Source organism: Peromyscus maniculatus, chromosome 9 (genome assembly GCF_049852395.1).
Source record: "Peromyscus maniculatus bairdii isolate BWxNUB_F1_BW_parent chromosome 9, HU_Pman_BW_mat_3.1, whole genome shotgun sequence".
NCBI classification, from domain to species: domain Eukaryota; kingdom Metazoa; phylum Chordata; class Mammalia; order Rodentia; family Cricetidae; genus Peromyscus; species Peromyscus maniculatus.
Genome location: NC_134860.1, coordinates 68896633 through 68921401, shown reverse-complemented (window position 1 = coordinate 68921401; position 24769 = coordinate 68896633). Strand labels below are relative to the sequence as shown.

The 24769-nt window shown below is 51.3% G+C and overlaps 1 protein-coding gene across 4 annotated transcripts in view; it reads right to left on the bottom strand.

Annotated features, from left to right (window-relative positions):
- The window catches only part of Gfra2 (GDNF family receptor alpha 2), a 100067-nt gene extending 78994 nt beyond the window's left edge, over positions 1–21073 (bottom strand). The window contains exons 1-3 of one of the 4 annotated variants that reach the window (XM_006989118.4): positions 20343–21073; positions 15065–15379; positions 9273–9356 (exon numbers count right to left, since the gene is read on the bottom strand). In XM_006989118.4, the coding sequence (XP_006989180.1) occupies positions 9273–9356; positions 15065–15379; positions 20343–20382 (439 nt within the window). In that variant the 5' untranslated portion in view covers positions 20383–21073. Of the gene's footprint in view, positions 1–635; positions 939–9272; positions 9357–15064; positions 15380–20342 lie in introns of those variants that run through there. The other 3 variants (XM_006989119.4, XM_006989120.4, XM_042285127.2) reach the window with 3 other exon arrangements.
- Between the last annotated feature and the right edge of the window lie 3696 nt (positions 21074–24769).

The following is a 24769-nucleotide window of genomic DNA, read 5'->3' as shown; positions in this document are numbered from 1 at the left end:
CCAAAAAGTCCAGCTCCAGCCACAGCACCTGAAGTTTGACTATTAAAAAGCATTTCTTGAGGTTAAATTTCTTCTTTGATGGTTCGTTTTTCCCAGAAATTTCTTCCTTGAACACAAAGGCAACCAAAGATGAAGTCACCAACACCCTGATCACACCTCAGCGCCAGCAAATCCTTCCACCCACTGTCAGGAGCCTCAAGTCCCCTAGCTTTTACAGGGAAGAGAAGAGAGGTACACAGATCTCTACAGCTCTGGTGCTCCCAGGGAGGAACACTGGCTCATCCTCTGCTGGTCCCAGACACCCAACAGCATGGCCACAGCCATGGGGCACTCGCCCCCACCATGCCAACTAACGGTCCCCTCTCCCACCTCCCCTCTCCCTGGCTAGCAGAGTTCTCTGTGAAAAGGTGGGGGGGGGATGAAAGGGGTGACAGAGCTACAGCTAAAGCCCAATTTTTGTTGACATTCAGAGTCTCTGACAGCTGTTAGAAGAAGAATATGATTTTGAAATTTAAATAACACACTTCTGCATTCGGCTCAGGGAGACAACCTGAGGATAAGCAGTTTATCGCCTAAGCCACCATGAAGGGGGCAGGGAGGGGCTAATGCTCCTCCAGCTCCTCCAGCCCACCCACCTGCTTGCATCCTCCATTCCGTGGCTGTTCTGACAGGAGTCTCTAGATCATACAGCCTGGCTTCCGGACAATAAAGCTGAACCTCCCATCACTCTGCACAGCCCAGGCTGTAAGGCCCAGACCTGCCCTAGTGGGCCAGGGAGCTAGAACAGGCTGGGACAATGGGGGCTTCCCTAGACATACAGCAGAGCTAAACTGGGTCCAACCTTCCCTCCAGAGCCACCAGGATGCTCTTCAAAGTGTCCTGACTCTGGAGCCTAGGGATAAATCCTTTCTCAAAAGGACAGCTCCACTCACCTCCCTAGAGACTGAGCCTTCTTGACCAAGCAGCTACCTCAAAGTTCCGCTACGTCACAATGGCCAGTATTCAATGTTCCCTGTCTCACTAGGCTCGGAATACTTGGGGTCCTCTCATCACAAGCTTATCCAGGCTTCCCAGCCATGATGCTGTCAAAAAAAATGTCAGAGCTAGAAAGCTAGGCCCGTCAGTAAAGGACCTGAGTTCAAACCACAGAATAATTGTAGAAAATCCAGAACTGGTGGTACATACTTATAGTCCCAGCATGAGAAAGAGGCAAAGACAGGAAGATCCCTGGGCTCACTGGCCACACAGCCTAACTACTCAAGTTCCTGGATAGTGAGAGACCCTATCTCAAAAACAAGGTCACCGTACCTGCAGAATAACACCTGAGGTTGACCGTTGGCCTCTATACACAGGTATACACAAGTGCATGTACACATGGACACACACACACACACTTACACATATATGAACACACACACACACACATATATATACAAAGAAAAAAGAATGGTCATTCCCAAGTTGCCCCTGCTCATCTTCTAAGGCTTCCCTGATATCCCAGGCACTGCTGACTTCCGCTTCCCCTGAAATCTTGGGGCAGCATTTGGTCTGAACCACATGAACAGTAAACCACCTGTGGGGTATCCCAGCCAAGGTTCCGTATGTCCCCCTTTACAATGAGGACACAGGTCTCACCTTGTCAGCAGTGGACTACATGTGTCTCCCACATACACTCCATATGGACTGAATCAAATGGCAATCATTTCATGGCCCACCTTGACCCCACCTTCTCTGTGGATATTTCTTGTGCCCTGTAAGGTATGCCTCATCTCTGTTCCTCAGAACTCCTAAGATCCAGCACACGTGGAGCAGCTCACAGTTGCTTGGAAACCTCGGTTACCTTTACCTGGGCAGGCCAAACACGCCTACTGAGTCATTCTCTCCCTCCAGTCCCAGACAGTAATCCCAGTGGTCACCATCACCTGTGTGCCATATGCCACATGAGGAGCTGTCCTTATGTCATCACCAGACACAGGTCAGCTGACCTACTGTATCTACAGATAAGAAAGATGAGGTTCAGGAGAGCCCAGAGGTCACACAGTGAACAGAGCAAGGCCAGAATTCAATGCTAAAACTAGCCGACCTCAAAGTCCACATCATCCTTCACTCCAGAGCTCTCAGGGCATACGTAATAGGTGTAAAGCATGGAGGTAGGTACCTAGGAGGTATGGAAAAGAATGTATACACAGGACACAGAAATACGTGCACCACAATTACACACATGCTTAGAACCTAAGAATGAGCACCATCATGGAGCACCATGCCTTGGAACCAAGAACAGAGGGTGTACCCTCTCAGAAGCCATACACATGGCTTCTTGGACATGAGTTCTCTCCTATCCTGCAACCCCAAAAAGGAGATAACTGGAGCACCAGCAAGAATGTCCCTAGCCCTCTCTGTGATGCATCCAAGGTAGATGGCCAGTTTGAGTAGACACAACCAGCCTTCTACCCTCAGGCCTCAGAAAGCTTCTGAGCTCGGGTCTCTCACCAGCCACCATCTGTCCCACCCAGTCACTGGAAGACTATCATTGTGTAAGACTTTGACTGAGCCATCAGGGTGCCACTGTCCTCTAAAATAATCACCCTGTCACCTCCATTCTAGCCCCTACAGGCTCTACTCTGCTGTCAGAGGTAATGTCCAGCAAACAAGAGGTACACAACCATTTCTCAAATGCTACCTAGGCTGACCCGGCCAGCATCTACCATCCGACCTTGGAGAAGTTACTCTGTGGCCATTTCTAAATAGCTAAGATATTTCCATGCAACGCACCAGGCAGAGTGCTTACCTACGTTATCTCAGTTGGTCTTTGCAGAAATCCTGGAAGACAGATGTTTCTGCTGGCCTGTGTACACTTCTAAGGACACGCTAGGCATAGCTCAAAGTGAAACTTGAACCCTGGTCTATGTCTGCCCCTTCTCTCTGAACCTCAATCTTCTTTACTGTTGGGAGTTTAGGCTCCCTTCCAGCCACAGAAGACAAAGTGAGGGGTTGATTTCCAAATATGCTTCGAACACATGTCTCAAACAATACTTGTATGGGATGTAGAGACTCTTTGGGGATCTGATCCAGAATGCAGAGGCAGAGCCTAATGAAATAGTACCATCTACCCATCACTTCTCTGTGTTCCTTAGGCATGGCCCCAGAGCTGTCAGAAACACCCTTGCTTGCCCAAACCAGTCCTTTTTGGTCATTGGTGTCCAGCCAAATCCTTCACTCTCCTCAGGCCCACCCCCCTGCTAGGTCAGGTCATCTTCCTACAACCTTTTTCAGAGAAACTCTCCACCTAAAAGCTCTCACTTTCTTCCTTACCTTTTTCCACCCTCACCTGCTTCCCAAGATGCATTTAGAGGGTCACAGAATCCTGAGACAAGAATATTGGTCAGTTTCAGCACCTTGACCCCTGGCATCCTGTCTAGACAACCTCCTATCTCCATGGCCCAGGTCCACCTGAGAGAAGATGACCAACTAGCAAGCCCAGTTTGGTCTCCATGTGCAGAAGCTAAATTACCTGACCAATTTTAACTAAAGTCTCTTCCCCACCCCTGAAGGTATACAGCATATGCCCAGTTTACAGATATTGCCACTCCAGTCCAGAGGCCATGGTGAGGTCCAAGAACATACATACAATCTGTTATGACCTGCATGATAAAAGTCCTCCCAGAGCCAGATGTTGAGTCTCCAGCTTGGAGCTGGTAGGTCCTTCAGAAGATGGGGTCTAGAGGGAGGAAGTTAGGCCATAGTGCCCATGGAGTGGGTACAAGGACTATGGCCTCTCTCTCTCTCTCTCTCTCTCTCTCTCTCTCTCTCTCTCTCTCTCTCTCTCTCTCTTGGATTTCCAGCAGCCATTGAGTGAGTAGCTCCCTTTCCCCACACTCTAGCACCATGATGTACCACCATCTACCCAAAGCAATGTGGCCAAACAACCATGAACTGAACCCATGACCCCAGATAAACGTTCCCTCCTTCTAAACTGTTTATCTCAGGTATTTTGTCACCATAATAGAAAGCCGATTAACATATTCAGCTGCCAAGCCTGAATTTGCTCTTCACCTATACTGGATACCTCTTCAAATGCTGTGGTTTAGGTTTTCAAGGACAGTTTGAATTCAAAAAAAAAAAAAAGGCAAGGCCAACTTCTCCTTGAAATCTCTCTTCTCGTGTTAAAGTAAAGGCTTCTAACATCCCCGTTGCTATGGGTCAGTCACAGCCACACTGCCCCTGGCTGGCCTTGGGCTGGGACTGACTGATCCGTCATTGAACCCAGGGCCTGCTAAGTAAGACTATGAAGAAAGGAGGGGAAGGATGAGGTTGTGCCTTCCCCAGAGCATCCGGCAGGCAGAAGCTGTTGTAAAAATTCTGCCAGCCTTTCTTGACAACTGAATCCCAAAAGGACTTTCCAAGAACCCAGCAGAGAGGAAGAGGTCATGCTCTAGGGGGTCCCTGTAACAAAAGCAGCCTTAAACCTCAGACAGGAAATGGTAAAAAATAAAGGCAAGTGGACCCCTAAGATACAACAGCCTCCCTCTTTCCATAGGAACCCAGCTAGTGGGAACGAACTAAGAGGGGGATAGGCAGACCTGGTACTCCCCGACACAGACTTCTCGGAGAAACGGTAGAGGTACTGCACACAGCCAAGCCAAGACATACGGAGGTGGGGAGTCACTCGCTCTCAACTACACGTCATCCTCCAGGGCAGCACCCACTAAGGTCCTGTGCTCTGGTACAGAATCTCAGGTCACCTTGCCCAAAGACTCACCAGCCCATGGAGAACCAGGCAAGGAATCTATGACAGCCTGAGGTCCAAGCGCATTTGCACTGCCTACCGATGCTACCGCTTCCTGTATGCATTTGTGGGACAACGATAAGGGAGCTCAAACTCGCGTCTTCATCCCTCAGAGGGAAAAACAAAAACAAAAAAACTCAAGTCTGGAGCTGGGAAGCCATGTGCCCAAAGCCCCATGGGAGATGTGGGGCACATACCAAACAAGAGTCTGGCCTCCTGATTCTGGTTCCCACCTTCTTTCTGCTGACTCCCCACAATGGCTTCCTTGGTTTCTTAGAGTAGGGCCCAGGCCAGGGTCTCTCCTCCCAGCTGCCCTACTCAAGAGTGTTGGTCCCTGGTTCAACCTCAGGGCTTGAGGGTGAAACTTCCTAGCAGAAAATCTTTATGTAATAGACACTTGACACTCTGTAGGACAAGGATGTTGACAAGACAAATGAGGAGCTCACTGGATGTGCAGCTTCCAGTCAGCATCTTGCTATCTGCTACCCAGTGGTAACTGAGCCAGGCATGGCTCTGGAACTGTGTTGATCCAATCCACTGCCCAACAAAAGAGTCAACAGGATCATGTGGCAGTTACTTCTCTTGTTATCATGGCCAAATGACTGACAGAAGCCACTGAAAGGAAGACAGGTTTATTTTGGCTTGTGGTCTGAGAGGACACAATCCACCATGGCAGGGTTATATATGGGGGTCAGTTGGTCTATGAAAATGGAAGCCTGAAGTAACAGGTTTCACATAGCATGGGTCAGGAGTCTGGGGGCTGGGACTAGAAGCAGGGCTAGAATATAAAACCAACCTAGAGTGACTTCCTCCACCAGCTGCGCTATCCAGAAACTTCTGCAACTTCCCAAAATAAAAACACCACCAGGCTACAAAGACATTAGCCTATGAGGGACATGTCACACTCAAACTATAATGGAGCACCACAGCATCGGATGCCTGGGCAGTACGGAGGGCATTGGACTGGAACACAGTTCCAGAGCTATTCCTGGCCCAAGTTATCAGGGCCAATGGGTAGCAGCAGGTGGCAAGATGCTGGCTCTGGAAGCTGCACATTCAGTGATCTCATCATTTGTCTTGTGAACACCCTTGTCCCACAGAGCATCCAAGTGTCTATTACATAAAGATTTTCTACTAGGAAGATACTCAAAGGTTGAATCCAGGAAACAATAGGAGCCAGGGTTAAGGTGAGGACCTTAACATTCCTCCAACATTCACAGAGCAAACCCAAAAAGCATATGTCTATACTGTAGTCATCAGCTGGCATCTAATCAATGGGCAGCAGGCACATTGGGTACATTTAGACTCCCGGTATGTCCCCACCACAGCAGGCTATGCCAACAACGTCCTCATCCTGCATGTGAGCCTCAGAGCACAATCTCAAAAGGACCAATCTATAGAGGATTTATACTCCAATCTAATCCGAAACTGTAAGATTTGGAACATTAGCTGGAAGGGCCTTTAGTCGATTATACAACCTAGCCACATAGAATGGCCAAAATTTATAAGATAGTTATCACTGTACCTACAAGCAGAGCCAGAAGGAAGCCTACTCTAAGCACAAAGCTTCTGTTGGATAGGACCCTACTGGGGAGCCTATAGTAGTGGGAGCCAAAGGCGGAGTATTGTAACTGGCCAGCTTTGAGATCTCCATCTACTTCTACCATCCCCAGTCACCACAAGGGCCCAAGACCATGTCCAGATGACCACTCTCTGGCTACTATAGTTTGAGTATTTTGTTAGTTTTGTTGTGTTGAGATGGGGTCTTCTTGTTAGCCTAGGATTCCCTTAAACTTACTATGTAGACCAGTCTGGCCTCAAACCAGCAATTCTCCTGCTTCTGTCTCCTGAGTGTTAGGATTAAAGGTGTGTGCCACCATGCCTAGCTCTATAGTTTAAACCTTAAATGGCCCCAAATGATTATATATATATATATATAATCATATATATATGAAGGGCTTGCTCCCCAGGTTGACACTATGAGAGGGAGTAGAAAGTTTAAGAGTTAGGGAGGTCTTTAGATCACTGGGAGTATGCCCTCAAAGAGACTAGAGAGTCCCTATCTCTTTCTCTTCTTCGATTTCAGTTTCCAGATATGAAGTGAACAGTTTGGATCCATGCTACAGCCATCACAACATACTGCCGTGGGTGCCCAGCAGCAAGTGAACCAGTCATGAACTAACACCTCAGAACCTGTGAGCCAGAGGGGCCTTCCCTCCCTAAGTTGATGACATCAAGAATTTTGTATAGTAATAGAACACAACAAACACACTGGCCGAAGCCTCCCTTCTTATGAGTATCCCGGGTCTCTCCCACCAGGGACACACACTCCATCCCCCTCAGGGTCATCTAAAGGAGGCATCTTCAGATGGAAGGGAAGGTATCATGTCTAAGTAGCAATTTGGTCTTCTGGGTGCACAAAAACAGACATTCCAAGTGGCTGATGGCCATCCAAAACTCAAGCCTATGACACAAACTTTATTTCTTGGTACTTAATTTCTCTACCTGAAGGAATTATTCCTCCCTCCTTAGAGGGATAATAATAACAAAAGGCAACTGAGAAGCATTGTTCTAGAGACTAGGAAGCTCACAGTTTGGGGCAGTGCTTCTTAACAAGCAGTGAGTCTGCCCCACAGGGGACACTTGGCTGTGTCTGAAGACATTTTTGCTTTTCACACCTTGGGAATGTGTAAGTGCATCTAGAGACAACTCTTCAGACAATGCTAAACATTCTAGGATACACACACCAAAGAAACTGCTGACAAGGCCAAAGTGTCCCCATTGCTGCTGTTCAGAGTAACCAGGTTCAGAGTAATAAGAACCCTAAAAGGTTCCAAAGCCTGGAGCCCAGATCCCTGTACTCAGATTCAGAGAACAAGCTTTAGTCTGGCCACTAGAGCCGGTAAGAGCTGACCACACACACAAACACACACACACACACACACACACACACACACACACACACACACACACACAGAGAGAGAGAGAGAGAGAGAGAGAGAGAGAGAGAGACAGAGAGACAGAGACAAAGACCAGTTCCAAGATAGAGAATGCTGGCCCCAGTGCCTCCCAAACACAGGAGGGAATAACAAGAAGAAAGGATCACAAACCTCATCTAGTCCTTTTTTTCTAATGTTTTTCATGTATATGTGTCTGTATGGACATTCATGCATGTACAGGTGTGTGTGTATGTGTGTTCATGTATGCACAGGTGTGTGTGCACACAGAGGCCAGAGGATAATGTTAGGCATCACCCTCAGGAATTCCATCCACCTTCATGGGGACTGGGTCTCTTACTGACCCAGAACTCACAATTAGGCTAGGATGGCAGGTCAGCAAGCCTCAGGGAATGCTCCTGCCTCCAGCTCTAGGATTACAAGTTTGTGCCACCATGGCCAACATTTTTTACATGGGTGCTGGGAATCGAACACAGGTCTTCATGCTTACAAAGTGAGTGTTTTCCTGGCTAAATCACTCCTCTATCCCTCATTTCCTTCTCAAGCATGGGCCCAACAGGCAAAGCAAGAGCCCAGCATGGTCTTTCTCATTCCTCAAGGAATCACCCAGGAGCAGGTGATTCCCACCTCAGATGCCTCTCTGGTGGTTCAAGCAATAGAAAGGAAACCCACAGCAGACTGGATAGTGGAGACACTAATATAGCTGAGTACGCCTTATCTGAACTGCTAAGGACCAGACATGCTCAGTATTTCAGATGGTCACCAGTTTGGGGCTATTTGCATATTCATAATGAGATGTCATAAAGATGGGACCCAAACACAAAACTGGTTTGTTTCATGCATACAGATACACACAGCCTGAAGGGCCTCTTATACAATACTTTCAGTACACCTGCTTTTTTACTTTGCCCCATCACATAAGATCAGATGTAGAGTATGCCCCCCCCCCCCCGGCGGCATCATCTCGGTACTCAACATATTTTAAATCTTAGAGCAATGTTGGATTTGGGTGTTTAGGATGAAAGAGCCTCAATCTATAACAGCAAACATGACCAGGATTTCCAGAACACACATAAGGATCCTTCAGCATGCCATATGCTTTACAGTCCACTGACTCACTACTAACCCAAGCAGATAGGGACTTCCTCATTCACAAGTGAGGGAACTGAGGCACAAAGAGGTTGGTAAGCAACTTGAATAAGGAACATACCAAACGGAAGAGCCAGAGAAGTAGAAAAAGAAACGGGGATGGGATGGGTGACTGAACATCCGAGCAGCATCAGGTTTCAAGATCTATCCATGACCACCAAGGAGCCAGACAGAGGCTTAACTCTAGGCACTACTGAAGGAAGGAGGCCAGGGGGCTTCCTAAAAGCCAGGAGCCAAGGCTCAAAAATGGTAAAGAGCAAGCAGGCAGAGAATGGAGTCAACAGAAGACCAGGAAAGACACCTGAGTCCAAGAGATGAATGGGTTATGTCACAGGGATGCGAGGGAAAACACAGGACAAGCACCAGTGAGGGTCACTTACCTGAGAAGATTGAAGCAAGCCTGAAGATGTCTGAGAGGCGTGAGGTCACAGGCTCATAGGGGGAAGCTTCATAGAACTCCTCACCTGGAAGAGAGGCGGGGCATGAGACACAGGCTCCTCTCAGGTAAACCACCAGACAGTAACTCTGCCTAAGAAAATTCTAACGCACCCCAAGCCATCTAGGATGGGAGGGAGGCCAGCCCTTGCTGAAGTGGAAAATGCTGTGCAGGCAAGTTAGGGGTGAAAGTTCATTGCGTAGAGACAAGTTATGTCTCACCAATTAGAGCAGGTATGACTGCTTGCCATGTGACTTCCCGGCGGGACCAACCCTCTCTAAAGGAGTCTGGGAGAAAAGGTAGCCATGGGAAGGTCAAGTGCAAATCACAGAACCTGGAGACAGAGGTCCTACTAAAATTTATAGTTCAACTTCCCTGTTTCACAAGAGAAGGCTCGTGGGTAGCCCAGCAGCGTAGCACGTGGGAGTGGGGGTGTCACACAGCTTCGTGTGGCAGAGCTAGGGCTCATGTGGTCTCCTGGAGACCCACACTCAGAATTTCCCCTTTGCCTAATGTCATGTCACCAGAAAGAGTCTAGCTAGGAAGATCGAAAGTTACTAGGTGAAAGGTCTGACCCCACGCGCCTATTTCCCTGGCCTCTAACAGACACCCTTCTAACCTCCCCATGACCTGCTATCTCACGTGCCTCCTCAAAGCTTCAGAGGGCATCAGAGACTTGTAGTAGGAAGGCAAGTGAACGGCAGGGAATAAATGGCCCGGGATGCCCAGGAGACCCCCACCACCACATTATCGAGAATCCCATACCCTCAGCGGACACCTTGCAAGAAAGGAAATATCCCCCGGAGACCTGACCAGTGAGGAGAAATCAATGCAAACTCGCTCAGACTGAGTGTGTGGTGATGGGGAGGGGCAGACAGGGGGTGACCCACAGCCTCACACATCGATTTCCTATCCAGCAGGGCCTGGCGCCACAGGCAGGCACCCTTGCCTACGGAGCGCCTGGGTGAGCAGCATCTATGAAGGATGTCCCTGAAAGAGGGCGCAGAGACTGCCCCTTGAGAGGTTCCTTTATCCAGCCCAAGAGGCCACAGAGAAGCGGGACTCGAGATCCAGTTAGCCCTGGGATGGCTCATAGCTACTGAGTACTTTCTTTATGAAAGAAGGTACCTGCCACCTTGGGCAAAGATAGCCAAGGCACAGGGAAGGAGCTCACTCCCTCCCGTTGAGAGGAGTCCCAGCCTGCATTTTGCCTCATGGGAAATGCCGCGTGCCAGGCAGCAGCCAACCCACACAGTGTGTACCCCACTAGAATCTGCTCGCAGCCTCCTCCATCGCCTCTCATGGTCTAAGGGCCACCCACTGCGCCCACTGAGGCTCAACTTACTCTCTCCTGGGAGACTCCCGGGGGTGGGGCCCCCAGGCACTGCCGCATAGTAAACCCAAACAATGTAAGAGTGTGGGAACTGCTGTTAGGATTTGAAAAAAAAAAAAATTAAAGTTGCACTGCACCCTCTGCATGCTGCAGCCCCAAGCACGCTTCAGACACACTAACTTACTCTCTTCTTCGCCCCGCTCTGAGAGGCAGGTGCTATTGCTCCCCTACTGTTCTGACAAGGAGCAAGGAGCGCAGAGGGACGTAACTTGCTCCAAAGTGACTTGGTTTCCTGGCCTAGTAAGCAGCACAGCCTGACTTTAGACCTGGGGTGGTAGTGCTAGAGTACAATGCTCTCTCACCTTCTGACACTCTGCCAAGTATCATGTGGCTCTTCAACAGGCCCTGTGGTCAGAGCTCTGCTGCCCCTGCACTGCCCAATTGCCCCCTTGCCCTAAGGTAGGAAACACAGCCCTGTGTCTGGCTGCAGGACAGCCCACACCATTGGCTAGCCAGGGCTCCTCCCTCTCTATGCCCACTATCATTTAAATGGTCTGTTCCTGCTGCTGGAGGCACCAGGTAACATCAAGCCTGGGCCACGATATCCAGATCCAGGGTGCAGACCCTGGGTACTGACACATGAGGTGGGCCTTTGCTCTTCATGGTCTAAAGACCGGGGACCCTGAATTTCAGAGTCACCTTTGGAACAGCCACTGGTGACATCCCCTCTGTGGCCATGCATAGTTGTGATGACAAGAAAAAAAGAGACCACCACCACCACCCACAGCCCTTTTCCCGGCCACAGGATCACCCTCGGCACAACCAAAAGAAACCTGGATGTGGTGTGAGGACCCTGGATTCAGCCACCAGCTTGCTGTATGTCCTGGACAATCATTCTATCTCTGTGACTCGGCTTCCCCTACGAAGAGGGTCAATGGATTACAGCTCTGACTCCCCAAACTCAGTGGCCACATCTTCAGGGGTCATATGCCTGTCACACTGGCTCCCCTTCCTCCAATGCCACCTCAGCTCCTGCTACAGGTATGGGGTGCTGGCACTGGATGGAGGAAACAAAAATCTGGGCAAGTACAACTGACCTCCAAGAATTGGAGGAAGGTCCCATTCCCCACCCCCCATCTCTCCTCTCTCGGTGGGTCTTGCCCTTCCCTGGGCCCCAGGCTCAGCCCAACTACTAAGCATTATTAAGGTGTAAGGAGAAGGTACCTACAGCCTCTCCCAGGAAAATGACTCAACCTTACCATGAATTAACTCTTGGGCAGACCTTATCACTCACAGGGATGTAACCTCCTGCTCAAAGGCCTCCTGGCTTCTCCTGATGGATCCTGAACAATAAGTCTCCAGCCCTGAGACCTAGGAGAAGAGGTAGCCTCTTAGAGAGAAGAGGCAAGCGTCGATAGAAGGGGGCAAGCCAGAGTGTATTTCTGGGACCCTCTCATGGCAAGCATAGGTTCTACAGTTTCTGTGCGCCCCATACCCTCGGAGGCATACAGTAGAGTTCACAGGTGGTCATTGAATGAACTCAAAAGTCATCTCCAGACATGGAACCAAAGACAGCCATGTGCAATGAGGTATTCCAAGTCCAAGAGGGCCTTGAAGATCCCATGGTAGTGACAAATCAATCCACACAGCATCACGCTCACTGCTGCCCATCACACAGAAATGCCTCACTCCTACTGCTTCTGATCACGGGTTGTCCTGCCCACTGGCAAGACAATGCCAAAGGGAGCCACCAAGGCGAGAGGGCTGCTCCTACTAAGAAATCCAATCAGCCTGGGATACTTCTAGTCAGTTCCATCACTTTCCCTGTCTGCTGCTACACAACCCATGCTAGCCCACCTCTACCAGCTGTCTGAAGGCCTAAGTTCTGTTCCCAGCAGGCTCACACTGTCTGTAACTCCCAACTCCAGAGAATCCTGTGCCTCTGGTTTCCATGGGCACCTGCAGGCACATGCTCATAACCGTGTGCAGGCGTACACACCTGCACATAATTAAAAGTAATCAAAATAAATACTTTTTAAAACCTCTGAAAATGAAAACAAAAGACAAAACTATCCACTCCGAAAAGCAAGAAGCTCCATGATGTGCATACCAGAGGCAGACCATTAGGTATACAGTTCCTCGTGTCATATGTGGAGAAGTACATGTGTATTAGGACAGCCTTGCCTTCTTCAGGGCTTCTAGCTCCCAGAATGGAGTTGCTGGAGAGAAGTAGGCACCTAATGCCTATAGAATCACTCTGCTCTTGATGGCAGTAATACCATGACTAAACGTATGCACTTCCTATGTTCAGAGCATATCTAAGCCATCTTGGTGACTGCTGGGGATCCCTCTCTCAGGACTCTGTAGCTAGACTCCTCCTTCCTTTCACCCTCCCTTCTGGTACTCTACAAGGGAACTCTTCTCTCATCTTGGGCTAATGGGCCAGCTCTGTCCCTGGACCCACCCCTGTCTTCACTCCCAGAGGCATAAATACACAGAGAACCTTCCTGTTGTCTTCCCCCAACCTCTCCATCACTCTTCTCCTCCTTTGGGGTTTAGACAGCCCCACCTTCTCTCACCTTTAAAAGAGAAAATAGGTCATCCTTCTGTTCTCTTTACAAAAAGAAAAAAAAAACATCTGGGAGAAGTTATCCATATTCATCATGTCCAATCCTCTGCCTCCATTCATTCCCTAACCAGGGCTCTGTCCCCAGAAGCCTCCTAGGAGGCTCACCCAAGTGGCAGCAGGGATACCTCAGTCTTTCTCCCGCTTGAGCTGAAGTGTGTGAGCTGTTGAGAGTCCTCTGTTTCCTTGATGGTCCTCCCAATCCTCTTCCGGATCCTTCCCAGTCACCTGTGCGCATCCCTCCCTCGCCTATCCTTTAACGACAGTGGTCCAGGAGCTCCCCCACCACCCTCGTTCTGTGGCTGCACCCACTGTCTCAGCTCCAGCTTCTAAACACAGGCTCGTGTACACTCCAGAATCTCTCGAGAACCAGATCCCCCCCTGAGCTCCATGCCTGCATGTCTGTGGGGCTTGACCCAATGACAGGTAGGGAGCCCCAGAGAAACGCCACACCTCCTGCCCTCTTCTACCCAAAGCCATTGCAGGCACAGGAAGCTGGGGGGTCTTCCAGGGCCACGCTTTCCCTTCCCAGCTCATAGGCAGTAGTTGCCAAAACATGTTGATTTTACCTTGTACGGAAGCACTTACATCTATCTTCCCCTTGGTTGCCCTGTCTGTTCCTGTCTTTATCCCTGCCTGGGGTCACAGTCCCTACAACTGACTGTCTTCCCTAGAACTACATGGACATTCTTCTGGAGTATCAATCTGATCAGCTCCCTTGAAATCTGAATTAAAACCATTCAGGCTTCCTGTTGCCCATCAGGTCTCTTTCCTCCTACCCCTCCAAGCCTTCCAATCCACACTCTGCATTGTCCGGTTACTTCCAGTTCTTCTTGAAGATTCAATTCTCAGGCCTGACCCTAACATGCTTCTCCCGCCACCTGCCCACTCTTAGTACTTCACCTGGGTGGTGACTCCATCCCAGCCTAGAGTCAGCATCTTCCCAGAAGGCTCTTTAGATTTTGTTCAACAAGGGCTAAATTAGATGCCCCTCTGAGGCATCCTACCATGCCCTGGATTCTTCCATCACAACACTTATGCCTTCAGATGGCAAGTTCAACCTTCTTTACTGCATTCCATCCCAGGCTGTAAGTTCCATGAAGGCAAAGACAACACCAGATTCTAGACTATTCCAGCACCACAAAGCAACAATGCACTCTCAACGAGTGCTTGCTAACTTAGTAAATGAGCATCTGGCCAAGGTGACCAATCATCCTGAAGTATATGCAAATCTCAAGGCCCCGTCTGGACCGAGGAGGAGTACTGGGGGGGTGTCACTGGGGGAGGGGCTCTCAGATTCTGCCTTGGGCAGACTTGGGAGGAGCTTGCCTAGAGACTTAGGACCTGTTGCTCATGTCCCATCCTGAGCTCCTAAGCTCTGTATCAAGTGCCTAGGTCAGCCATTGAACCCAAAGACCACAGAAAGAGAGCAAGGTTCTGGGCTCAGCTCCAGGCAACAGGGCATCAGAGTGGCAGGGGCTGGTACCTCCTCTTCTCTCTCTGCCTGGTGCCTCTTCCCTCTCCTGGGCACAACTTCATGCTGCCCTTGCTTGCATCCCGTCCTCCAGCTCATCCTCCATCCTTGTCATATCCCTTTCTCCATCGCCATTGTCCTCCAAGGAGGGGTAGCCACCTCCCCTCGATTCTAGGTTCTCTTGTGGGTAACACGGGGAGCAGAGCAGATCACCCTTCTACCCAAGTCCTCCTTTCTGACCCCCTGGCTGGGATACATTCCTTTAGCCGCCGCCACCCTTCCTCGGGGCCCACCCAGGCTTACCCTCGGTCAGCCCCAGATGGATGCTCCAGTAGATCTGCAGACACTGCAGCTCCTTCTTCATGCCCCGCTTGCAGCGGCAGTCATACAGTGGGCTTTCCTGCAAGACCTCCAGGGCCGCCTGGCACTCCTTATTGGCCAGCATGGTATTGCGATCCCGGCCTGCCAGGCACTGCCGAAGGGTGCGGTACCTGGAACTGCAGTTGGATTCGGCCGCACACAGCTCATTGGCCCGGACACAGTCCACTGGGGGGCGCCAGCCGTGGAGCTCAGAGCCCTGCAGGGAGGAAGGGCTGGCCAAAGAGCGGAGGGTTTCGTCTGGGTAGTGGGGAGGGAAGACAAGCATGAATAAGGGCTACCATAGTCTCCGACCCCAAGGCAGGCCTAAGGCTGGAAGGAACTTCTCACCCGCTTTTATACCAAAGTACACCAAGATCAAGGTCAGCTCAGACCCAACCTAGTCAGCCATGTTCCCCTACAGCCATGGTTCACATTCATTTCCTCCTTGAGCACAATCCTAGGCAGGGGAACACCTCAGGATAAATCCAGGAAGGCCTTCACTGAAAACTGCAGGTGGGCTAACATGCCAATAGTCCAGACAGAATGTCACAGCCTTAACAAGGCGTGGCAGGGTTTGGGCAGAGTGATCTCACTTCAACTCCCAACCTACAAACCTCTGCTCCATCCAAGGCCTTGGTTTGAAGGCACTAAAACTCAATGAACCTTCAGAGACTGTCTGGACCTTAGAGAGACCCAAGAATCAAGCCTCAACATCACATTCCAGGGGAGTTCAGGTCCAAAGGAGGAAGACAACTCAAGGTCACACACGGAGAGACAGAAAGGCCCCCTCTATCCCTTAGCCTCACCCTTCCATATCATTAGGCTTTTAGAAGACGACCAGAAACCAGCCGAACCCTGTGGTCCAGGAGGCCCAGGAGGGAGAAGCAGAGACCCCTTTTAGAACTTGCCTTTCCATATTTGCCAACTTCACACCAGACCAAGTCCCTGCATGGCCAAGCTCCACCCCAGGCCCCTGCGAAAGAGAATGCATTGGGCCAAGCACAGGAGCAAAACTGCTCTCCCTGGCGCTCCTTCCCTATTAGGACTAGCCTCTGCCACCTCCATCTCTCATCTTCTCTTGCTTCCTGTCTCCCAGGGGCTCTGTTCTCAGCATACCTCCTCACCTTTTCCCTTTGAGCCTCCTTTTCCTTCTTTTTCTCCCTATACTACCCTGAAATACCTATTTTTTTTTTATTCCTTCCAAAAGCAAAATAATCAATCAATTACAGAAAAGAAAGAACGTCCCTCCTTCAGGCCCTGCCTTCCAGCCTGAGCTGGCTTTAACCCACCCCTCTTATCTGCTTCCAACAGTATCCTCAGAAGGGAGGGGCTTGAAGACTGGACATGAAGGGCAGAGAGAAGCTGGCCAGACCTTTTCAAAGCCAAGCTCCCAAAATGGTTTCCTCCAGATATGGACGACATCTTCTGCCTCTCTGTGCTTGCTAAACTTCTAACTCCAGACCCTGCAAACCTCCCCCCACCCAAAAAAAAAAAAAAAAAAAAGCCCCACACAACTGCGAGAGCCACGACTGCCTTCTGAAAGACCCAAAGAATAATTTGAGAGACTTCCTCCACTCCCTCCCACTCCAAAACAGAATAAAATTCTAGGCCATTAGTCCCTTCCTCGGAATACCGCAGAATTCCCCCACCCCATTCTTGCCCAGCCGCTCTCAGGCCTTCTCCCTGGGAGGCCCTGCTCATGGGGGAGCTACTGCAGGGAGACAGCGACACCTACAGGTAGACCTGCACACAGCAAGCCTATCACTCCCCAGAGCCCCTGCTGGGGGGAAAGAAATCATTCCCAATGGGCCTTGGGCCTTTCCCACGAGGAAACGGCAAAGGAGATGAAGGGGAGCCGGACTCCCGATGCAGGAGGCTCCAGTTAGAGCAAAGGGAAATTTCTTCTCTCGCTGACCATACCCCTGTCCCAGAACAGAAACAGCTGAAGAACGTAACGTTCCACACTGAGACGGAAACATGAGGTAGAAACCTATACGGAGCAAGAGTTACTGGAAGCAAGGTCTGCCCAGCCTTAGATGTGTCCTCCACAAACGCTGAGGTAGCAGCTCTCTTTCTAGGCTTCAGCAGATTCCTACATCGCTTTACAGGACTCTAGTGCCTCTGGGCCACCCAGGAACAGCTGAATCACCACGCCCCCAACTTGCACCTGTCTGCCCCCTCTCCGTCAGCCAATCCTGAGCTCCCACTGACTTGTTCCAGGGTTGCAGCAGGAGTTCACCTTCCACTTGACTGAGCTAAAGGCTGAATTGTCCGAGGGAGGCTCAGAAGGGGACAAGCTTGCATCCTGGGTCTTCTACAGCCTCGGAATTCACACAGGTTGAAAGTCAGGCTAGAAGGCCCAGAGAATGCAGCGATAAAGCAACTCTCTCTCTGCCTACCCTGAAACTGAGCCCAGAGTCCCTAGGATGTCCTTAACACAAGTCTCTGTTGGCTCCCTGTCCTGCCAGCTGATGTTCGTGATATGCTCTGCAAAGGACCAGGATATCCTTTCACCAACTGTCCTTACCTCCGGGACTCAGCTTCAAAACTCCCAGAAGCATCCAAGCCCAGCCAGAGAAGGGAATCTCAGCAACCAGGAGCCGCTAGCCAAGAATCGAGAAAAGGCTGGCTTCCTAGTCTGAAGGAAGAAAACTTGGATCTATCAAGAATGGACAGTTCCTAACAAGGAACACAGGGGAAAGGAGGGTGGAGGTCCAGATTGCCCTCCTGCATCCAGCATCCTCTCAAGAGCCAGATGTGTGCTAGAATGCCACTAGGTATGGGTCCTCTGCCCACTCTGCTCCAGTCACTCTCTCCATGTCTCCATGTATGCCAACACTTGGAATCTGGTTGGCTGGACTAAAAGGCCTTTCTCTCCACTGCAGCCCTCCGACACTAAATCTCACTCAGAGCCTTTGAAAGGGCATCTGAAGGCCCTTGTTGGGATGCGGAGGGGGGGGGGACACGACTCTTCACTATGGCCCCCAGCCAAACTGCCGACTTGAGGCTGAAATCTCAAGCTGCTAAGGAATCTCCATTCTGAATTGACTTTCCAACTGGTTCCCAACTATGGTCTTCTAGCCAGGAAAAGGGCCATTGGATTTAAGTTTCCTTCACACCGCCCCATCCTGTCCTATCAGAGCCTTTCAGAATCCCACAGTCTGTCATTCAGTTGAGCCCTTTGCCCAACTTCAGGAAGGGAGAGGGGACCGAAGAGTCATGACCCAAGGAGATGCTAGTCAACCCTCTCCTCTCCCACTTTGCCCTCTTCCCATCTCAGCCCCCGGATAGCAGCTGGTGGTGGACATCTCTGCTCTCTGCTCATACTCCACACACATGCTTTCACATACCCATACACACCCATCATGTGCAGGATGACCAGAGCCACATCTGTGGAGAGCTGACTCCTCAGTCTCCTCAGCTAGGAACACCCCATGTGCAACTTGGGGTCTGTTACTGGAGGGGGCTGTCCTCCTCTACTGCTAGCCTTCAGAGAGGATCCCCTACACCTGGAAGCATGCATCCTTGATGGTGGTAGGGTACAATTCAACACCAGGCAATCTGGCTGGTTTTTGCCTGAAATGCAATTTTTTTTTCCTCTTGGCTCTGATCATTCTAAGCCCCAGAAAGCTGTGTTTTCAGACCATCAATGAAGAAAAGGTCAAATTTTGTGACAGTTCATTCAGAATGAGAGTCCACTTCCCTAAGGCTGCTCGAAAGGAAGAGCTGCAGGATGAATATGAGCCCAGAACATCTTCTGCCCTCCTACTCTGTCCCTCCTACCCCACAGGGTTACTGCCTCTGGTGAAAGCAAGCCTGGTGAAGGCCACGCCCCAGGGCAGGGCACTGTCCCCTGGGAGTGCTGCTATAGCTAGGAGGTAGAAAGTCGGTGAGCAAGCAAAGGGCCCAGGATACAGCCAACACTGACTCTACCAGACTACAAATCTGCAGGACCAATCTGGAGGGCACTCCTTAGACCATGCACATCCTCCATCAGCAAAGTCTACCTCCCTGTCTGGGTTATCCACAACCCTTTCTGCTGGAGGTAAAGGTGATCCCCTGATCCTGCTTGGTAGCCTAAGTCTCTCTGGACTGCCAGAAAGCCATGACACCCCACCCCCAGAACAGCACCTGCGCTGAAACAGATCACACACACACACACACACACACACACACACACACACACACACTTTCCAGAACATAGAATCCACACACAGCCTTGTAAACATCTTTTCTTCACCTGTGCAAGAGGAAATCAGATTCTATCCCTAGACCTTGCTTGCCAAGCAGCTGAGCTTTTACAAAGTATAAGGGGAGGGGGGGCTCTGTTGGAGATCAGAACCACTGGGCAGCCACTCCTCCCTGTCACAGAGGAAGGGGGCTAACCGGATGAGCAGTGAGTGGTCTTTAAGATCTGTTTTCCCCCTTTGCAAACATTCCCCACTCCATCTTCTTCTTCCCAAGGAGCGAACTTTGGCCCCTTTCCTTATGCCCCTAGCCCCGGGCCCCAGGGCGGTTGCTCTGAAGGCCTTGAACACCTATTTGCAAGCCTGCGCTCAAGCCTATCCATCTGGCTTGGGTCTAGGTGGAAAAGGAGGCAATGGGTAGGAAGAAACTTGCAAAGTGCTCCTGAGAGTGGGGAAATGGGGTGCTTTCCTGAGGCTGATTGGCAAGTAGGAGGTGACTACAAGGGCTCCCCGCATACGTCCAAACCAGGACCTTCTGCAGAAACCCACCGACTCAGAGAGCAATCAGGAAAGGAGAGACTAGCTAGATAGCTGCTACCCGCCAGCCTCTCCCCTCCCTCCTTTCTTCCACACTAAGAGTTGTATTTTTTTTTTTCTTCCTAACTTGCTGCAAATTGAACCCATTATTTTGAGAGAAATGAGCGTTATCACCGCCTGCAAGTAAGCGTGTGCGCGCGCGGCGCGTGAGTGCGTGCGGAGATGGTTTGAATGTTGGAAGTCTCCTTCTCAGTCCTCCGCGCAACCAGCCAGCTACCGCACGGCTCCCTCCTCCAGAACCTCCCGGGCTGTTCGCCTCCCCGGAGTCTCCCTCGGAGCCCCGGCCCAGTCTCCCAGCACGGCGCTCTCCCGCTGTCTCCCGCGGCGCCCTGCTTGCAGCCCCCAACCCCACCCCACCCCCGTGCCCAGCTTCCAGCGGGCGCCTGAACGCGCGCAGCCCGGTGTGGCCCCCAGACTCGCCACCTGCAGGTACTCACCTAAAAAGAAGAAGAGGCAGAAGGCGTTTGCCAAGATCATGTTAAATAAATCCCACAGTTGTGTGTGTGTGTCTGTCTTTCTCCCTTGGGTTTAAAAAATAAAAATAAAATAACAACGATAATAATAACCGCCAAGCAATGATAATGACCCCCAAATCCAATGCGGAGATCCCGCTGGGCCGCCGGTGGAAGATCCGGAGTCCTGGGGTTCTGGCTGCTGGCTGGAGGGGGTGGGGTGGGAGGCGGGTGGTGGGCTGCCTCTCGACGTCCCCCTTGCCACTGAAATCAAACACACGTAGCTATGTGTCTGGCTGCCTTCTAAGCCAACAGACTAGTCCTGAGGTCAGCCCAGCCCTTCGCGCGTCCGGGAAGGCGTGAGTCCCCGCGGGTCCAATTCCCCTGCACTTCCCAGGAGGGGACTGGAGAGGTGGGGGCGAGGCGATCTGAAAGTGAAGGGCTAGAAGAAAGCAACGAGGAAGGGGGGTCAGAATCAATGCAAATAGGAAAGAAATCCACCGACGACGGATAAGGAGCAATCCAGTAGGAGCTTCTAGGACGGGAGACCAGAGTCGCTTCTTTGGCACCAAGACGAAGAAAAAGATTCAAAAAAAAAAAAAAAAAAGAATCTCTCCCGCTAACCCTTGCTGGGCTCACTTTTTTCTAATGGAATTCCAGTGCTGGGGTGCTTGTGCTTGCGTGTGTCTTTCTCTCCTCCCTCCCTCTCCTCTCCCTCGCTCTCGCTCTTTGCTCTCGATCTCCGCTCTCCCTCGCTTGCCTCTCCCTCCCTACTCCCTCTCTCCCTGCTCCTCCCTCCGCCCGCTCCCTCCCCCTTCACGGCTCCCTCGCCCAGGCTCTCACTCCTCTCCCCACTCCTCTGCCCGGGGCTCGGCGCTCCGGCTCCCTGGCGGCTGGCAGCTCGGAGCGAGGGAGCGCGGCGGAGCAGCGACACTCTGCAGCAGCCGTGGTGGAGACTCGGCGGTGGTAGCAGCAAGGCGGCGGTGGTGCTGGCGCCAGGGAACACTGGCCTAGGGGTGAGCTCCACCGCTGGCTTCCTCTGCTCAGCTGTCCGCCCTTCCTGGGACTAGCCTGCCGCCTCGGCCAGAAACCGACTGGATCCCCGGGCTAGTGTCCACGCTCAAACCTACGAAGCCCACGAAGCCTCCACGCCCCCCTCCTCTCCATGCACTGTCTCGTTCCCCCTAGACGAGGGCTTGCGCCCCCCAAGCGCCACTCCCCCGGAACTGGACTCCTCCAGGGCCATGAGGTTTTGGAAGCCTAGGAAAGCTGAGTGAGGCTGGGGGACACTGAGGCCCCCGGTGCGGGAGCCATCCTGGATGCATGGGGGGGGGGGGGGGGCAGGGCAGCAGAAAAGCCCCGGCCAGGTGGAGGTCTGGAAGAGAGCATCACTCTCTGCAAGATGATGTATCCCTCGTAAGAAGCCGGTCTGGGTAGCACCCCAAAGGAACTAGGGTTCCCAAAGATGCCCCGCAGGCCAGCCCTCCAAGCAGGAGAGCATCCTGAATGCCTGGGTTCCGCTCCTACACATGTGTTCTGCATGCGGAGCTTGGGGAACTTTCACTGCTCACTGGCGCCTCTCTTCAGTAACCACCCCCCAACACACACACACACACACACACACACACACACACACACACACACACACACACACATCAGCTTTGCAGCCATTCCAGACTTTTCTTTCCCAGTTGGTCTCTCATCCCCTGGACCAGAAAGAAGGTTGTCTAGGCGTCCCAACTGCCTCCTCCGAGGCCAGGGCACTAGCCTGGGTTCGCACCACAACCTACTAGAGCACCGAGGCCTCCACTTCCAAGCCCCACCCCCCACAGAGATTGCTTGGGCTCCCCCAGAGCTAGTCAGGGAGCTGCTGGCCACTCCCGGGTCCCGAGGCTGCAGGTGGGGACCCCTCCGGATAGGAAATCCTCCCCAGGCCGGGAAGAAGGGGACAACTGATCCATCTGCCATTGGGCCCGGCTCACCGGCGTGTTTCAGTCACGGAATCTACAATAAAAGCCCAGAAGCACCACCGAAAAAGAAGCGTCTGGCTGGGAAAGGGTTCAAGGCGAAGTGAGGTTGCTGACGGATGTGGCGGGGCGGCAGACAGCCAGTGCACACACCGCAACGCTCTCAGGATCATACAACCGACCGACACTGGGCACCCTAGTTCTGTGCTCCTCTCTGATACACCCTCCGATACCCTGAATCCCTGGCTTTTCGCACTTGTGTGTCTTGCCTGCAGCTCCTCACACCCTGATTGTTAGGGCCTGGTTTACACCATGTCTCATCAACTTTCAACGCTGAAAAAAAAAAAAAAAGAAAGAAAGAAAGAAAGTGGTCAACATCCAAAGCTTATTTGGGAGTGTCTTAAAAAAAAAAAAAACATTGCTAAATATCAAGACGGCGGAATAGAAGAAATGCTAGAAATCTGCTTAGTGTGAAGAGAGGGGTCACTCACAAAACCAGGAGCCTTAGCTAGAGGGAGCAACTTCCATCTTGTGGATTTAGGCAGGAAGGCAGCTTTTCCCAACTGTGGGAAGCACCTAATAGGTGTCTCATATAGCCCATTGAAAGACAATGTTCCTAGACCCTACATCCAACAACAAACACTGTGATAACTAGGTAGTGGAGGGTTTCCAGCAGGAAATGGGGAAATGCTCAGTACTGAAGCACCAGAATGCTGGCCTCTCTCGTCCCTCCTCCAGGCCAATTCTGTTTTACAAAATGACTTCCCAAGAACCTCGGGAAGTCTCCTAGGTTCTTTCCAAAAAGTGGGGAACTTAAAGATCTGATGTCAGCCAAGTGTAGGCAAGTGTAGGTTAAAAGATGAAAAGCAATATGAGTTATACCTCTAGGGACTCTTAGCTCAGAAGCCCTCAGAGGCTGAGAGCCTCGGCATTAAATAAATAAAGGCCTTTTCACTCACTCGTCTACTTCCAGAGCCTTCTGATGGTCCAGGCCTTGCCCACCTCCACTCATTTGTATCCCTTAAAGGTCTCTCTTTCAAGGATACCCTAGAGGCTTCAAAACTACTGCTGAGCAATGCTTCCTTTACTCAGACCACATACACACAGCCTGCCTCTGTTAAGCCCTCGTTGAGCATAAGGAGAAAAAGGCTCTGAAACATCGGTTTTGTCCCCCACCTGTAGTTAAGTGTACTGAGCAAGCAGTAAAGGCAGCCAGGGATGCGCTCGACTGAGTTCCCATGGGAACAGGGATACAGGATTCTGGTAGTAGGAAGTGAGTGACTTTGAGAAGCTCCAGGCCTTCAGGACCATCCTCACAAGGACAAGGAGAAGTACCCACCACCACCACCACCACCACCACCACCACCACCACCACCACCACCACCACCACCACCATCACCTCCACCACCACCACCTCCACCACCATCACCTCCACCACCACCACCACCACCACCACCACCACCACCTCCACCACCACCTCCACCACCACCACCACCACCACCACCACCATCTGGCTTGTGTGACTGTGGGACACATTTACCTTGAACTCTCTGCACTAAGACCCATCACCATCTTCCAAATGCCAATCTGAACGGCTGGCTGTTCGATTAGGGTTCAATCCATTCACCAGGATCTACTGAGGAGAATGTGTTAGGCAGGGGTAATTTCATCTCTCTGAACCCTCGATTATCTCATATGCAAAGTGGAGAGATTTCTTAAAAAGCAACTTGGTGAAAGTTAGACAAGATACCACACACAAAGCCGCTGGCAGAATGCCTGTCTCACCCCTTCCCTCCTGGATCCAAAGCAAGAATGAGGCTGTAGGAGGATCTAAGCGTAATGAGAAACAGATTTAAAAACAGCAAGGGTTCAAGAGAAGCTGAGAGTGTTTTCGAGAAGATGGGAGCAGATCTTGCAAGAGGAAGTTATTGGGGTGGGGGGGGCGGGTGTCCGTTGGTAAATGAGACATGACACACTTAGATTCCCTGTGTCCTTTACAGTTTCCATGGGCCCCACCTTTGTGTGCCTGTGTTTGCATGGAGAGGGGGTGGGCAGCCTCTGGACACAGACTCAGCGTCATGATGCTCAGGGGGAGAGAAAGAGGACCATGAACTTCAGTGCCTCCTCTCCTTTGTCTTGTGGAGAAGAGTCTATCCAAAGCAAGAGCAGTAAGGAGAAAGGAGGCACGGAGTATCCACCCACACAAAGTGCAGAATCTCTTCCTTCCTGCAAGGGCGAAGGCTGGGGGCTCCCTCGCCTACAGGAGGAAACCAACCAAGAGTTTAAAAAAAAATGGCACCCCCATGGTTCAAAAACACACCAGGAAACACTGAGGTGTGCTCCACCACAGGACAGCAGCCCAACCCAGGACATTCACCACCAGCCAACCAGAATAAATTTACCAGATGCCTTATCTCTGCTCAGAACTGCACCAGAGGCTGTGGG